The sequence below is a fragment of the Zalophus californianus genome, chromosome 3 (genome assembly GCF_009762305.2).
Source record: "Zalophus californianus isolate mZalCal1 chromosome 3, mZalCal1.pri.v2, whole genome shotgun sequence".
Lineage (NCBI taxonomy): Eukaryota > Metazoa > Chordata > Mammalia > Carnivora > Otariidae > Zalophus > Zalophus californianus.
This window is the reverse complement of record NC_045597.1, coordinates 129,289,648-129,307,327: the sequence shown is the minus strand read 5'-3', so window position 1 is coordinate 129,307,327 and position 17,680 is coordinate 129,289,648. Positions and strand designations below refer to the sequence as shown.

Here is a 17,680-nt window from a genome sequence, read left to right as displayed (position 1 = left end):
TCCTGAATGGGATCCTGAAACATAAAACGATATTAGGGTTTGCTGGAGTGGTGGGGGGCGGGAGGGATGGGGTGGCTGGGTGATAGATACTGGGGAGGGTATGTGCTATGGTGAGCGTTGTGAATTGTGTAAGACTGTTGAATCACAGTCCTGTACCCCTGAAACAAATAATACATTATATGTGAAAAAAAAAAAAGAAGATAGTAGGAAGGGAAAAATGAAGGGGGGAAATTGGAGAGGGAAACGAACCATGAGAGACTATCGGGGGAGGGGGGTGGGGGATGGGTTAGCCTGGTGATGGGTAGTAAAGAGGGCACGTGTTGAATGGAGCACTGGGTGTTATAGGCAAACAATGAATCATGGAACACTACACCAAAAACTAATGATGTATGGTGATTAACATAATAAAATAAAAAAAATTAGAACAATTGAAGAACATAAAAAAAGGATATTAGGGAAAAACTGAGGAAATCTGAATGAAGTATGGACTTTGGTTAATAATAATGTATCAATATTGATTGAAATGTACCATACTAACATATTAACAATAGAGGGAATTGAGCATGGAAATGGGGCATTTATTCTGGGCTCTCTTTGTAACTTTTCTGTAAATCTCAAATATTCTAAAATATAAGCTTTATTTTATAAAGTTCTACAGAAGCGCCTACTGAAGTAGCTCATTAAGTGATTCCCTACCCTTTGTTTTCTGGCCTTTCATTTTTAATTATTGATTCTTCCCACTTTGTAAAGAGCAAGACAGTGATGAAGTCAGAGGCAAAAGTGTGTGGTTGCTGCCCCTTTGCCATTCTAAATGTCTGCAAATCTGACTCGTTGCATCCCAGTTTTCTATTGGTTTTCCCAATAAATTTCATCTAATAACAGTATCACTGTAAGCAATTACCTAAAGTGCTCTGGAAATGAAGGCAAGAAAATCCATCATAGACAGCAACCCTGGGTTTTGACAATTCCTTTACATCAACATCAATTGAAATGGCAATAATTGCCAACCTGCCGCTAGCACCATTTCTCTCTCTTACAGCCAGTGTCCAGAAGGATACATCTGTGTGAAGGCTGGTCGAAACCCCAACTATGGATACACAAGCTTTGATACCTTTAGTTGGGCTTTCTTGTCTCTATTTCGGCTCATGACTCAAGACTACTGGGAGAACCTTTACCAGTTGGTAAGTGTCTTAATCCATTAGGGCTGCTACAACAATATACCACAGCCTGGATAGCTTATAAATTACAGAAGTGTATGGCTTATAGTTCTGGAGACTGGGAAGTTTAAGATCAAGATGCCAGCATGGCTTCATTCTGGCAAAAGCCCCTAATATTGGTTCATGAGCTAACATCTTCTTGCTGTGTCATCATCTGCTTAGAAGGGGCTAGGGATCTCTCTGGAGGTTCTTTTTATAAGTCACTAATCCCATTCATGACAGCTCCACCTTCACCATCTAATCACCTCCCAAAGGGCCCATCTTCTAATACTAGTACATTGGGCACTAGATTTTCAACTTAGGAATTTTGGGGAGACACAAGCATTCAGACCACAGCAGTAAGGTTCAAATTAACATGTGTGAGATTTAATTTTATGAACATATATGAACTGACAAGTATTGATACTTGTTAATAAGACTCTAGAATACAGAGGAGGGTCCAGTACAAAGCAAGTATGCCTAGAATCCCAACTGTTCATTCAGTCAGTACATGTACAGTAAAAACTTCTTATATGAAGGATATTCTGCTAGGAACTATGGAAGATGGAAAGAATGTTCATGGCTTTGAGTTCATAATCTAATTGTAGATATAAAAAGAACATGTGAAAATACTTAAAAATCAATTACATAAAAAATTTCAAGTTAAACCCATGGTTAGGGGCTAGAAAAAGAGAAAGAAAGATGTTATCTTTAGATGGTGTAGTATAGGCTGCCATGGAAGTAGAACTTCATTGAAAGGAATTAAAGGTAGTGTTCTTATTTGTTAATAGTGCCCCCCATTATGGACTCTAAGATTTTCATAGGGTTTTGTATATATATCCAATATATACTAATTTGAAATGTGTGTTTGTATCAAATGACACTACAGTCAAGGTTCAGATTAATTTAAATGTTATTTATGTGTGTGTGCACATGTATGCATGCACTTACACATGTGTTCATTTTAACAGCAAACAAATCTTGGTCAAAATACACTGGATCCTAAAAAGTATTCATCTCCTCACTACCTAGTTATGGAAATCAAATCTTTATTTGGGGACATTATATAAAATACTGATGAAATTATCCTTTGTTTCCCCTAGACATTACGTGCTGCTGGAAAAACATACATGATATTTTTTGTCCTGGTGATTTTCTTGGGATCTTTCTATTTGGTGAATTTGATCCTGGCTGTGGTGGCCATGGCCTATGAGGAACAGAATCAGGCCACCTTGGAAGAGGCAGAACAGAAAGAGGCTGAATTTCAGCAAATGCTGGAACAGCTTAAAAAGCAACAGGAAGAAGCTCAGGTACTGAGTGATAATAAGCAAAGTTTTATTATTATTGTTACTGTTATTATTACTGTAAGTTTTAAGTAGGAATAGTGCTGTAGCATAGAGGTCAAGCCAGCTTTTCATTTGGTATATAGGCATTATCATTAGAAATAAAGAGAAAGCTATTCAAACCTAAAATTATTTCTGAAGTTGAGATCAAAGGAACTTTTTGACATTATATATAAACAAATTACTTTGGGGTAGAAAACACATTCAAGATAAAGTAAACTATGAAAGTGTCTCATGAAACCTGAGGGGAGAATCTGACATTCAGTTTAATGTGAAAAGATGCATAACTGATATTTCCAACGATTCATGTTTCTCCCCTAATTATAACATTTAAGGTTTTATTCTGAAGTTAATTGATCTCAAATGTTAACAAGAAAACTTTATGTATACCTACTCTTAACCATTCTTTGGGGTTTCTGTAGCATAAAAGGTGTTTGCTACAGCCCCTATCAGGATATCAGGAAAGCATCTGCATTAGATGACAACTTTAAATTCTCATTAATATTGAAAGGCTATTTGAGCTCAGGGCATAGTGAATGGGGCATTCAAGTCTTGAGGGAAGAGACAGAACAGTATTTGCTTAAAAGGAAAAAAAAACACATAAATTGAAGGTGAAAATCATGGGAAGACAGTAAAATCTGACTCATGGTAGTAAGAGTTCCTCTACATCTTTATCCATACTCGGTATTGTCAGTCTTATTAGCCATTCTACTAAGTGCCTCATTGTTTTATTCTGCATTTTCTTAATGACCAATGATGTTGAGCAGATTTTCATGTTATTTTCTATCTGTGTAGCTCCTATTGTGAAGCAGATGTTTAAATCTTTTGCCCATTTTGTTTTCTTGAGTTTCGAGTAGTCGTTATATATCCTCCTTTAGTCCTTGATGATATATATGCTTTGCAGATATTTTCTCCTAATCTGTAACTTGTCATCTCATTCTCCTAATAGTATTTTCAGATAAAAATTAAATTTGGACAAAGTATACTTTATCAGTTTTGTTTGTTTGTTTGGTCATGCTTTTGGTGTTGTATTTATTTTTGCCAAATCAACATCATAAAGATTTCCTATTTTTATTCCTAAAAGCTTTATAGTTTCATGTTTTATATTTAGGTCAATGACCCATCTTCGGTTAATTTTTGTGTAAGGTGTAATTTATATGTTGAAATTTTTTTTGCATATGGATATCAAATTACTACATTACCATTTGTTTTTGTTGTTTTTCTTTTTTAAATTTAAATTCAATTAATTAACATATAATGTATTACTGGTTTCAGAGGTACAGGTCAGTTATTCATCAGTCTTATATAACACCCAGTGCTCATTACATCACATGCCCTCCTTAATGTCTGTCACCCAGTTACCCCATCTGTCTACCCCCCTCCCTGCCAGCAACCTTCAGTTTGTTTCCTATGATTAAGAGCCTCTTATGGTTTGTCTCCCTCTCTGATTTCATCTTGTTTTATTTTTTCCTCTCTTTCCCCTATGATCCTCTGTTTTGTTTCTTACGTTCCACATATCAGTGAGATTATAGGATAACTGTCTTTCTCTGATTGGTTTTTTATGCTTAGCATAATACCCTCTAGTTCCACCCACCTGCAAATGGCAAGATTTCTTTTTTTTTTCTTTTTTTGATGGCTGAGTAGTATTGCATTATATATGTATATATATATTCTTTATCCATTCATCTGTCGATAGACATCTGGGCTCTTTCTATAGTTTGGCTACTGTGGACAGTGCTACTATAAACATTGGGGTGCAGGTGCCCCTTCAGATCACTACATTTATATCTTTAAGGTAAATACCTAGTAATGCAATTGCTGGGTTGTAGAGTAGCTCTATTTTCAACTTTTTGAGGAACCTCCATACTGTTTTCCAGAGTGACTGCACCAGCTTGCACTCCCACCAACAGTATAAGAGGGTTCCCCTTTCTCTGCATCCTCGCCAACATCCGTCATTTCCTGACTTGTTAATTTTAGCCATTCTGACTGGGGCAGCACCATTTGTTTAACAAAATATTCTTTCTCCACTAAATTGCCTTTGAACCTTGTCAAAAATCAGTTGTCCAGATGTGAATGGGATTTGTTTTTTCTGTTCTGTTCAATTGATTTGTTTCTCTTTACAGCAATACACATTCTCTTTATTACTGTAGCTGTTTAATAAATCTTGAAATCAGATAGTTATAGCTCTCCATTTTTTTTTCCAAAGCTGTTCTAACCATTCTAAGTCCCTTCCAGCTTCATAGGACTTTTAGAATTACCTTGTCAATTTCCGTTCCATTAGTTTCTGTTGCTATGTCTTCAAGTTTATCATCTTTTCTTCTGTAATGTCTGCTAAACTATTAATCCTATCCAGTGCATTTTTCATCTCAGTTTTTGTAGTTTTCATCTCTAAAACCTTGATCTGAGTCTCTTTTATATTTCCCATGTCTCTAGCATTTTGAACATACACAATATTGTTATAGTAACTAAAGTCCTTTCCTTCTAATTCTAATGTCTGTGTCAGATCTTGATCAGTTTTAATTAAATTTTTTCCTAATTACTGGCCATATATTTCTGATTTTTTTTTTCATTCTTGACAATTTTCAATTGAATTCAAGACACTGTTAATTTTACCTTTTGCAGTGCTGGATATGTTTGTATTCCTATAAAAATCCTTGATCCTTATTTGGGGACATTAGTTACATTACTTATAAACAGCTTGATACTTTTCCATCTCAAAACCTTTGAAGATTTGTTAGGTAGAACTAGCAGAGCATCTAGTCTAGGGCTAACTATTCCCTACCACCGAGTGAAGATCCTTTTGAACACTCTACCCAATGTGCCATTAATGCAGTGTCTTCAAAACCAGTGTTACATGTATTTTGTCTGTTTTAGTGGTTCTTTCAGGAGGGACAGCGAATCCCTGTTACTATATCTTTTAGCCAGGAGCAGTAGTCCAAACAGCTTTTGTACATAGTGACTTTTTGATACATAGTGGGTTTTTTTTTTTCAGATGGACAGTTCCAGATATTTAAAGCATTATTTGAATGACAGATTTATAGATTCAATGGGTAGAGTCAAAATTTAAGTTTTTAATAATTCTGAGTTAATTTGAAGATGCACAACATATAGCATTAAGTCCTTTTCTTTGAGGCATTTTTTGGTGAGACAGGGATTTGACAATGAACTGTTTAGCTGGTTACCCAGCCCAACCACATTCTTAGCATTTGTTAAACATGCTAGCTTTGCTATTTTCCTCTTACCATTGGGTACATAGCAGTATCATGGCTATATTTTAGTGATTTAATAAGGAAAGCTTTAAATAAGTTTGGTGATACTTAAAATATACCTCATGCTTGGCAGAAAGTTCTACTACATTTCAAGTACTTAAGAGTTTATTTCAGATCACTATAAATAAAACATTTATAAGATAATGAAATATGTTATCTATTTACAGGGCAAATTATTTATTTCAAAGTTTTAAATGAATATGGGAAATAATATTTGTAGATTGTACATAAATGTATTTTATAGCATTGGATTATTCTATTATCATTTATAAAAACAGACAAAGCAATGTGCTTGAAAATACTATATAGATATATAGTACAGAAGTAAGAGTATATTCTGAAATTCAGCCACTTTAGGGTAAAATATAGCATCAATTAAAAGAGTAGAATCTTTCAAATTTATAAGTAAAAGTGCACTATGTCTATTAGAAGTTTAAAGAATCTAATTATCTACATCCTAATTAGGTCAACTAAAAAAATGTGCATTCTTTTCACTTAAAAGTCTGTTACTGAATTCCAGTGATCAAGTCATGATTTGCCTCAGCTTTAGCTTCATATGTACAAAAATTTAAACTGATCCTAGGGTAAATGATCCCAGTGTTTTAATTTGGACTGGGATGACACAGTACCAATCCAATTTTACCTCCTTATTGAGAACACAGGTAACAATGCCCAGTAAATAGCCAATACTGAAACAGAAGAAGGTGTTGGAAGCAGACAGAGAGGGAGACATAGTCTACCCATGAGATCATTGGTGCTCCACCCACTGTAACTTATGTCTTGCTAACCACCTGTCACTCTTCAAAGGTATCATCTAGCCAATGACTTCATGAGGCCTAGCATCTCTTCCATTTTCATTAGTATCTGTTGAAGGACCTCCTAAAGCTAGTCATTGTTTAGACATGAAAAAGTAACAGTAAGCTCAGTGAACTCACAAATCAAGTGTAACTTTAAAGGATGATTGAAGACAAAACCCAACCAAAAAAAAAAAAAATGTTTTACACTGAATCATCATAACTGTGCTTGGCATTTAATTTGTGATCTTTAAATGCCTAATGGTGCCCAAGACAGCATATCCCATAGCAGTGTATACAACTCTGATAGGAAAAATTTAATAGGAAGCTTTGGGACAAAATTAGAAATATTGGCATTTAAGAGAGCCAATGTAATTAGAGGTAAAATTGAAACAGGTATTATAGTTAATGTCTTGTGATTCTGAATGGGTTTTTTAAACTGGATTTATGTTTTAAAGTGAAGTGTAATTACAAGCAGTCACGCAGCTTCATTTCTTAAGGACACATAAATACCGTGAGTTATAGAGCTTACATTGAATCACACAGAAATGTTATAAGAAGAACGAAATGTTACTCCTTGAGTAAATATTAAGCATATATTTGTTATTTGTTACAAGAGGAATTGAGCCCCATATCAGGCTCCCTGCTCAGCAGGGAGTCTGCTTCTCCCTCCCCTTCTGCTGCTCCCCCTGCTTGTGCACTTGCTCTTTCTCTCTCTCTCTTTTACATAAATAATTTTTTTAAAAAAAAGAGGAATTCATCAAGCCAGTGAAAGCAATACTCTTAGTCTAAGTAAGCAGGACATTGGTCTTATCACAGAGATGGGTAGAAACAGGTACAAAGACATAAGAGGTGACAGGAAACATCTGCCTTTGAGGGAATCGGCAAATCACTGGCAGTGGAACAATGACAGATTGAGTTGATGAGTGACACAGAAAATGTGTTGTGTCGGGAGGTTACCACTGTTGCCTTATAAATGCTTTAGTTTTGAGTTATTCGTACAGTTATCCAGAATAGGTAGGGAAATTATGTCTTATGCAAAACAAATTCCGGAAGTGATTTAAATGAACATGAGTTTCAGGATTATGGCAAAGGAATATTACCACCACTTCATTTCTAACTACAAACAAGTCAATAAATGATTAACGCTATGTGTTGCACTGTGTTACTGTGTATACAAAGTGGAAAGAATAATTAAGGGCTTTATCTGGATAAAAATAAATATATGTATATTCATTCTTTCAACACGTGCTCTACATTATGTATCTTCTATGTATCAAGCACTAAGCAACTGTATTTAACTTGCTACAAATAAGTGCCTCGTTTATTCACTTTATTTTATATATATTTACATTAGCCTCATTCATCTTTACAAAAGGCCTTTAATATTTCTCATCTTCTACTACTTACATTAAATGTGATACTAATAATCAAGAATTAAATACAAAATCTGGTTATACGACTGTATGTAATTCCATAAATACCCAAATTCTGAATTACTGTTCCATTTAATTGCTAGGCATTGTCTTATACTGAGTCTTAAATTGAATATAGTATTCAATATAAACAAATATCTGTTTTACATTTTATGTACATTTTACATTGCTTAGCCCAACACATATTTAATACTATATGTAGTACTATGGTTCCCATCCCTGGGATCATGACAATCCTAGAGAATTTGTATTTATAGCACCTTTAATTTTAAACCTTTTTTTTTCTTTGTAATGTGTTGAGATGAGATTCAGAAATGGAAGCTACTGTGAAGGGTTTGCTTCTCCTCAGGAAGAAAAAAACAAAAAGCACATGTTGTCATACTCATTATAAATTTTATCTTCTTTCCTAAAATGTTTCTGTTATACAGACCATTCTGACACATAGTTTTTTACAATATCTTGAAAATTCAAGTCTATATATGTCTTATTCTTCACCCACCCCAGTGTCTGAGACAATTGACAGAATGCCTTTTTCATCTTTATTCACCAAACACTTACTGGACACTTTTTATGTCAGGTGACATACTAGGCAATGTGTACAAATGCATTTGACAAAATTCCCACCTACCGTATATCTAGTAGAGAAAATAAAACAAAACGGGTATATAAATTAGAGTTATTTGTATTTAGTAATGACATATGTAAAGAATTGAACCAGTATTCTCATAATTTAATCATTTCCACTTCCGTGATCATATTTAAAAACAGGAATATAGTTAGTGAGAACTCAGCTTTGATAGGAACTATATCACTGTTTCACATCCTCTAGTCATGGTTAGATCACTTCCAGTCTAAAAATACTATTCACTACAAAACAATTTGCCATGCTTTACCTTAGAGCTGGTTGTTTCTTTAGTATATGCAGAAATTCAAAATGATTAAATATACTTAGTGCTGAAACATAAAAAAAAATATTTAAAGAAGATCTTATAATCCCTTAAATGATTATTTCAGGTACTTATTGATTGATATGTTAATCAGTTGTTATTATTTATAATAGATAATTTATAAACATTAAAAAATTTAAAGCTAAAAGTGCTATGTAATAAATTAATCATGTTAACTCTGGAATTAACATAACCCCATGTGAACTATAGTAATAAGTGTAATTCAAATGGAGGAAGAGGTCAAACTAGCCAATATATTCCCACTACTTCTATCTAGTGGTAAAATAATAGATACTTTAAATTCTTTGAGTTCACAAAAAGGGAAAAGAAGAAGTTTTAGACCTAGATTTAGAAGGAAAAAATAACACTCGGTTGTTCACAATCACATGTGGGGAAGAACAAGCCTGTGGATGGAATTGGAATAGTAATCAGACCAGCAACCACCACTAAGAGAACATTTGCTTTTAAAATGTAGAAGATATTTTTAAGAGAGAAATTTTCCTTGAAAATGAAGCTAATCTCAAAAGAGTTGTGTTTTTTTTTTTAAAGACTCCCCAAGAGATGTGTCAAACCAGATTTTTCCTGCCTTAATGCATAGGTTAGCATATTGCTTTATACTGTTTTAAACTGTCATTATTAAGTAAACTCTCTAAGACACAATGAAATGACCAGAAGACACAATGTTTACCTATAGTTAGTAGTCTTAATGGCAACATCTGTACCATAGTCAACTGTTTCCAAAATTACTTGTTGTAAGCAGTGCCTGGCTTTGTCTTAAACAGGCAGTTGCTGCAGCATCAGCTGCTTCAAGAGATTTCAGTGGAATAGGTGGGTTAGGAGAGCTCCTGGAAAGTTCTTCAGAGGCATCAAAGTTAAGTTCTAAAAGCGCTAAGGAGTGGAGGAACCGGAGGAAGAAAAGAAGACAAAGGGAGCATCTTGAAGGAAACAACAAAGGAGAGGGAGACAGGTTTCCCAAATCTGAATCTGAGGACAGTGTCAAAAGGAGAAGCTTCCTTTTCTCCATGGATGGAAACAGACTGACTAGTGACAAGAAATTCTACTCCCCTCATCAGGTATGGTTTTCTATGAAGTGCTCCAGTTTGTTCTGTCATTGCTATTGCTTTGTAATTACTGTATTTTGTTTTGGTATATTTTTGTAATATCTGATATAAATGAGGGACAAGGAACTAACATTTAACATGATTATTTAATTTGTATCATACGCTGTCTTTAAAAGAGACTTTTATTAAACCATAATAACTTTTAAGGCAATCAGCTTTAAACATACTCTATTTTGAGGCCATGTTTCTTCATTTTCTGTTTTTTGGGGGGTAAGGAGGGTAAAACTTACCTATCAGACTTCTCTCTTCAGTGAGAGTTCGCAATCTCTTGTTTACCTTTTTCATTTTGAGACCTCAAATGAACTTATTATCTTTGCATATGGGTATCTGCCTTTATTATCTGAGGTTGTAATTGCCACATATGCATGAATTTTGAAAAGAAATGTCTCTGGATTTTGCCTTGATCTTTTGATATGTGAACCATGGGCTGTCATAAGTCTCCATTATGCTGACATGGTGTCATGCTATGAGACATTAGAATGAAATGATGACCTAAATGCTCTTGGAAGAGACCTAAATTGAAGACAGTCTATTTTTGCTCTGACTTAATGCCAACTACAGAGTTCTTCGGCATATTTTCAAGTCAAAGAGGGAAAGTAGTTTTAACTCTGTTTGTTAATACAGTTTATGGGTTGCATAATGTAAAGAGTAAATAATTATGAAATCTGTGATAAGTACAGTTATGACTTTGAACACTGGTTCCAATAGAATTTCATGTGCCATGAATTATTAACTCTCTAATCATATTAATCTGGGTCAGAATTATACCCTAAAAATATGCTTTGAGGGACACTATATAATTAAGATAAAGCAAAATCTATATATCAACCAAGAGGTATGATATCCTTCTTATAAAGAACAAAAACTTTTTTAAAAATTGGAGTGATAAGCACAAATTCAGCATAGTGTTCAGCTCTTGGTTGGGAGGAAAGAGCATATGAAAGTTATCAATGGGTGTTTCTTTTATCATTTGTATTGAATATGTAACTAAAATTTTAAAAAAATAAATAAACTCCATATTAATAACTTGAATTCTCACAGTGGGAAAAAATGGATGTGCACACATGAGAAGTTAAAAGATAAAAACCATTTTCCTCCAGATAATGCCAATATCAAGAGATCTAATTATTATCTTGCATAAAACAAATATAAAGTATGGTTTAAATAAGTACCACACATTTGGGATTAACTGGAAGCTCTACTGGGCAAGTTAGTTTCCCTGACCAGATTCTTTTGGCTTAAACTGTTACCTTGATATTTTAGCATTATTAGGTCTATTAGGAGTCATTAGGATTAGGTGTATTTGACACTATACCATAATGACTGAGGTCACAGAAGCTTGTGTTCATATCTCAACTCCCAAGTGAGTTCTGTTACCCTACTCAAGTGACTTGTATTTTTGTAAGATTTCTGTAAAAGGGGGTAATAATGTCTACCTTAAAGAGTTGTCAGAGATTAAGCAATATATAGAAACCTTATGTGACAAATAGTAAAGTTCTTAAGTTAAAATTGGTGAATGATTCCAAATGAGGGAAACTAAAAACTTCTGAGTAGTTGCAATTATCACATAGGTGTTTGCACAGTAGCAATATTTACATGAGCATATTTATATGTTTTTGAAAAAAGTATTGTTTCCATCACTGTTTCATCACTGTGCTCTAATAGAAACTGGATTTAGCCAATCAACGAATATTTATTGACCACCTACTATGTGGCAGAAATAGTTCCAGAAAATGAAAACACTTTTTGACATCATGGAAATTTACACTAAAGAAGAAGCCAGACAATAAACAAGATAAATAAGTTACAGACTATGTTAGAAGGTGATGAGTGCTATGGGAAAATATAAGCAAATCATGAAAAGGGGATCAGGAGCACTAAGTGGATGTAAAAATTTTAAATAGGGTGGTTTGGGAAGTCCTCACTGTAAAGGAGACATTTAAGCAAAGATTTTTCAGGAGGCAAAGGAAGAGACTATCTCATTGAAGAGCATCCCAGACTCACGGAAGAGCCAAGTGTAAAGCCCTGCCACGGCAGTATGCCTGGAATGCTCAAGGAGCAGCTGGGAGGCTTGTGTTGAGTGAACCACAGAGAGGCTAGAGCAGAGAGAAATTAGGTGGCAGCCAGAGTTTTAACACTAAAAACAGAATCAGTATATACGTATGTTATATGTAGTTCATTTTATAGTATTTGTAGATAGATAGTAGGTAGGTAGATAAATGGACAGACAGATGGGAGATATTTCAAAAGTAAAAGAACGATCCTATTAACACTGATATTTACAAATCCCAGTAAAAACAGGCAGGGAGCATTAACACAACTCATAAACAAAAATATACCAGAAGCTGTTTACAATTTCTGGTTGTATAAACAAAAAAGGGCTCTGTGATAGTAAAGAGAATCAGCAAAGGTAGTAGGAATAGGAAGCAGAAGATGGACATGGCATGAGTTCAAAACAAATTTATCTTCTGAAAATGTCAAGGCAGGGAAGCCACCAATTATGGGTACCCAGCCCTCTACTAATATAAATTTTTAAATGTTATTTTACATTTATTACATTACTTTATCTTCAAATAGATAAACCATGTTCATAGTACAACATGAAAAGGTACTTAAGGGTGTACAATGGGAAGTGAATCCCCTCCAAAGATTTTAGCTATGTTGTTTGAACACACCGAGACAATTTCTTTTAAACCAGGTTTGTTGCTATAACCAAGTATAGTTGTTGATTTATTGAAAACACTGATAGGTCCACACAGTTAACTTGAAATGCTATTGAGTATTTCCAATACTCACTTTACATTTTTCCACGAGAACATCTTTATATTCTCTGCATCATCTGCCATCTGGACTTTTCCCAGTTGACTTCAAGTTCAATCCCTACCTGCAGGATTGTGTTTTACAGACCTAATTTCTTCTATTTTCCCTTTTGTTAACAAAAATTATAAGAGAGAAAGTTCATATTTACCTTCTTGGAATAAGGCAAAAAAATAAAGATACCTGGGATTCATGTTTTGTCATGCCTGAAGCAAAGAAAAATGGCCTTGAGGTCCTTAAAGCATAAAAGCTTGTTTTCCTTAGAGAAAGGACTGCCACAGCTGTGGGTATTCCCTCCACTTTGCTGCATCTTCTAGTGTGTTATTTTTGGTTTATTTTCTCTGAACACTATTTTTGGTATCTTCTTTTTCAGTCTCTGTTGCTTTGAAAGCTGTGCTCACACCCATTATTATACTTTCCAAAGAGTGTACAGAAGTTTCAAATAAAAGTCAAAATTCTGGAATGCCTTTGAAAACACCCCAACATAAAAACATTCAAATTAAAGGCATGTACCAGATACATTATAAACATGCACACATACCATATACTCTCAACCAATATAGTACAGACTGATTCTCAGTTTCCAAAGACAGTCGCTGAACATAGGTATATTAAGATGATTACAATGAACCATCCTAGGGGTTAATGCAAGACAAAGTTAGTATTCTTCTGGTACCTGCATTAGAATCACCTGGAATGTGTGTTGAATATTCAGATTCCAGAGTCCTATTCCCTACTTACTGAATCCCAAGTCAAATAAAAAACAAAACAAAACAAACAAACAAACAAAAAAACTGGGACCTAAAAATACACACTAAAGTTTTGAAACACAAGTCTGATAATGACCAGTATTATATTGAGAATTAAAATTGAGTCTAAGGAAATTAAAACACTAACATTCTTTATTACTGGGGGTTGAGTTTAAGTCTTCATGATACCTGATTTCTTGATCACTTTGATTAACTAGAAAATCAGTCTACCTACTGTCTGACATTGGGTAGCCAACTGTGTGCAAGCTAAGTGTCACAAAAGCACAGTCTTGGGTTGGACAAGCTGGATAGTCTAACTATGTCCAAAGCAACAGCACATTTCTTAATGAATACTATCTTTCCAGAACATCACTATGACAGAGGGCAACATGATTATTCTGGTGCTTTGCAGTCTGGGAAAAGCCATAAAAATAAAGCTAAAAATGGGGCCTAAGAAAATGAGCATGACCTAATTAGGCAGAGGATCCAAAAATAAATTTGATGGAGTCTGCCTTTCCTATGTTTTTTCCCACTAAAATTATTTTATTTGGCTTTACACTGAAGTTTGGAAGAAGAATGGAAAGGTACAGGAATGTTTGTTGTGGCCACATGGATATGTATGCATATGTGTGTGTACGTATATATACATATGTAGGTATATATACATATAAACATGCACGTATACATATATATATATAACCCTGGCTATGAAGACAGGTAGGAGAGGTCACAAGAGTCCAAGCAGAGGGGAGCAATGGAGAACGTCATTGTTAACGATGAGGAGAGTAAACAAAGATTCCACAGACTGAATAGAGATGTTTTTGAAAACTATGACCAAGGCTAGAATAGACATATTTGGTGCCGCTAGTTTAAAATTCATTCAAAAGGTGAAAGAATGGATTTCATGCTAAATCTTCATTTTCTAGTACCAGAAACCATTTACTCAATTTATTTGTGAATATATGTAATAAAAAAGTTTTGAATCATCCAGTTACTTTTAATAAAATTAAAGTGAGATCTGAAGAATAAGCTGTTTTCTGCATCACCCTCTTCGGTAAAGTCATGTACATATGTCTTGCTTTTTTAATCCAGTGTTGAATTTTAAGTAATAGCAATTTATATGGCACTTTAGGAATTCTCTCTGTTGTGTTTGTTATGACATATATTCTCTTAAGGTGAATCACTAGTAGCTATTTGGGAAACTATTAGCAATTATGGAAGACAGCATCACAGGTAAGTTTCATGACTTTTATTCCCACGTGGACAGAGATAAACAGATCCAGAAAAAGAGTAAACTAATTTCCTTTTAGAATTCAAAAGAAGAGAACAGAGAGATAATAGTTTTGTTTTTAAGTCATTATCTAGAAGTAATGCATTTGGTACAGATATTTTAAATTTGAGCCAACAATCTCTCTTGAGCCATAATTTATTTTCCAAGTTGCATGCCCTTCAGATCATAGCATTTCGGAGTAAAGGCCATCTACTATTTGTTTAACCACCACTTCTCCAAAAAGAATTATTTGTCCTTTCTAGCATCACGTTCCACACCTATAACATTATAACAAAATCCACCTCACAGTATTAGAGTTAAGATCAAATGAAATGGTTGTGCACTTAGCAAATTGCAAATTAGGATTCCTAATCAGAAAAAAACACTCTTTTACTTAAATTTGCATTGTGGTCTTTAATAAAAATATCAAAATATATGTGTTATCTATAAACTTGATTACCTGTGTTTAAGAGCAAGACTATTCTAATCCAAATGCAAACAGATTCTGCAATATTAAGACTTCTGTTACGTAACTGTGTTTCCCCGCCCCCCTCCCAATTCCTTTCTTCCTTGCTCTCTCCTCAGTCTCTGTTAAGTATCCGTGGCTCCTTGTTTTCCCCACGACGCAATAGCAAAACAAGCATTTTCAGCTTCAGAGGTCGAGCAAAGGACGTCGGTTCTGAAAATGACTTTGCTGATGATGAGCACAGTACATTTGAAGACAGCGAGAGCAGGAGAGACTCACTGTTTGTGCCGCACAGACACGGAGAGCGACGCAACAGTAACGTTAGTCAGGCCAGTATGTCATCCAGGATGGTGCCAGGGCTTCCAGCAAATGGGAAGATGCACAGCACTGTGGATTGCAATGGTGTGGTTTCCTTGGTGGGTGGACCGTCAGCTCTAACCTCACCTACTGGACAACTTCTGCCAGAGGTGATAATAGATAAGTTAGCTACTACTGACATTATACACCAATTTGAAATAATCGAAGCCTGGGCAGTTTAGCCTGTTACACCATCCTGCTTCCCCAAAATGAAATGCCTCAGAAATAATATATGATTTATTGAATGAAAAATAATAAATCTTTAGAACCAATTGAATTGTTTGGGACCATTAGCTTTCAAATGCCTTAGAGTTTTTAGAGTCCAAGAGAAAACATATCTGCAAATTCAGTAGACCTACCAACACAAAATAATGGGCACTGTGACAACCAAATTGTTATTATAAATGTGTGCTCACACCAAATTATATAATTTTTTATTCAAATTCTGGAAATTTAATATACTTAAAATTAAGTATTATCATGACCAATATATTGATAATATATATTGATATATTGACAATATATATTGATAATAGGCAGTTTCCATACATATATCGATATTACAGGGATGCTAAAATGTTTTGATGTGTATTAAAATGACTCTAAAATGTTTTGATTTCTTATAGGATGGCATATAGAAATAATCAAAGAAATCTCAGGAAAGCACACACATTTCATTGTACATCTGTGTTTGTGCATGGAAAAAAATTGGCCCATATATGTCAATATTGTCAATACAGCTTCAAAGAAAACAATTCAGCTTCGCAACATTATAATCCTATTATTTTGGGGGGAGAAGACTGATCTGATTATTAATCATTGAGATAAGCTGAAAATAATCTGCATTTGAGTGAAATGGAACAATATATGACTTTAGCATGCTTACGAAAACTTCTCTGAAAATTCCAACAGGTTAATTAAAACATTCCTGCAACAAAATTGCCCTATACAGTTGCATCTAACTGGTGAATTCTTGTTAAACACTATCACCTGTGACAATTTTTTTTAAAAAGTGTTTATAACTTAATAATAAGCTCAGTATTTTATTATTACTTGAAAGTTATTACCTGGAGAAACTGCATGTAGCATGACCATCCAAAGAAATGCTATGTGGTGTTGTATTATTCATTGAAAGGGTGGTTTGAACCATCAGTATTTGGTTTGCAGGGCACCACCACTGAAACGGAAGTCAGAAAGAGAAGGCTAAGTTCTTACCAGATTTCAATGGAGATGCTGGAGGATTCCTCTGGAAGGCAAAGAGCCATGAGCATAGCTAGCATCCTGACCAACACAATGGAGGGTAAGAAGCAGGACATGGGATAGTCAGCTTTACACGGTTATATGCTTTTTGGGACTATTTCTTCTCATAGAATTACCAAAGTCAATTACCCAAGATCAGAACTGTCTAAGTAGATGATATATAAAATACAGTATTATCACACTGGTTACAAAAACTAATACTGTTCCTTTTCTTTTTAACTCCTTATCTTGTCTGCAGAGTGATATTTCCCCACTCCATATTATGTCAGTGAGTTTTTATCATTATGTTACATTATCCCTAAACAATTAGAATATACACCTCCCTTCTTAAGTCTTGGTCTGTAAAAGCACGAGGAAACATCTCTTTCAAGCTTTAGTCTGTTCTCCAGGCAGGGAGGCAGTGATGTGGTTGGGGGAGGCATGTGAATGAACTGAACAAATGAAAACCTGTGTTCAACACTGACCCTAAAAAATGATCTCTTCATCTTCCACACACACAGAAACCATTACATTACTCCAAAGGAGAGCTTACACAAATGCTTGCTGATTTTGACCCATGGGAACGGGCAGCAACTAATACTCCCCTATTCATTCATTAAATAATTCTCCACTTCATGAAGTTTGGAGGAATATTACATTAGTTCTGTAATTTTAT

The 17,680-nt window shown here is 34.6% G+C and overlaps 1 protein-coding gene across 7 annotated transcripts in view; it reads left to right on the top strand.

Moving 5' to 3' along the window:
- SCN3A (sodium voltage-gated channel alpha subunit 3) overlaps window positions 1-17,680 on the top strand; it is a 109,749-nt gene that overhangs the window by 48,878 nt on the left and 43,191 nt on the right. For 4 of the 7 annotated variants that reach the window (XM_035726804.1, XM_035726803.1, XM_035726806.1 and 1 more), the window contains 5 exons: window positions 1,040-1,181; window positions 2,300-2,506; window positions 9,768-10,058; window positions 15,528-15,875; window positions 16,933-17,065. In XM_035726804.1, the coding sequence (XP_035582697.1) occupies window positions 1,040-1,181; window positions 2,300-2,506; window positions 9,768-10,058; window positions 15,528-15,875; window positions 16,933-17,065 (1,121 nt within the window). The remainder of the gene's footprint in view (window positions 1-1,039; window positions 1,182-2,299; window positions 2,507-9,767; window positions 10,059-15,527; window positions 15,876-16,932; window positions 17,066-17,680) is intronic. The other 3 variants (XM_035726809.1, XM_035726808.1, XM_035726807.1) reach the window with 3 other exon arrangements.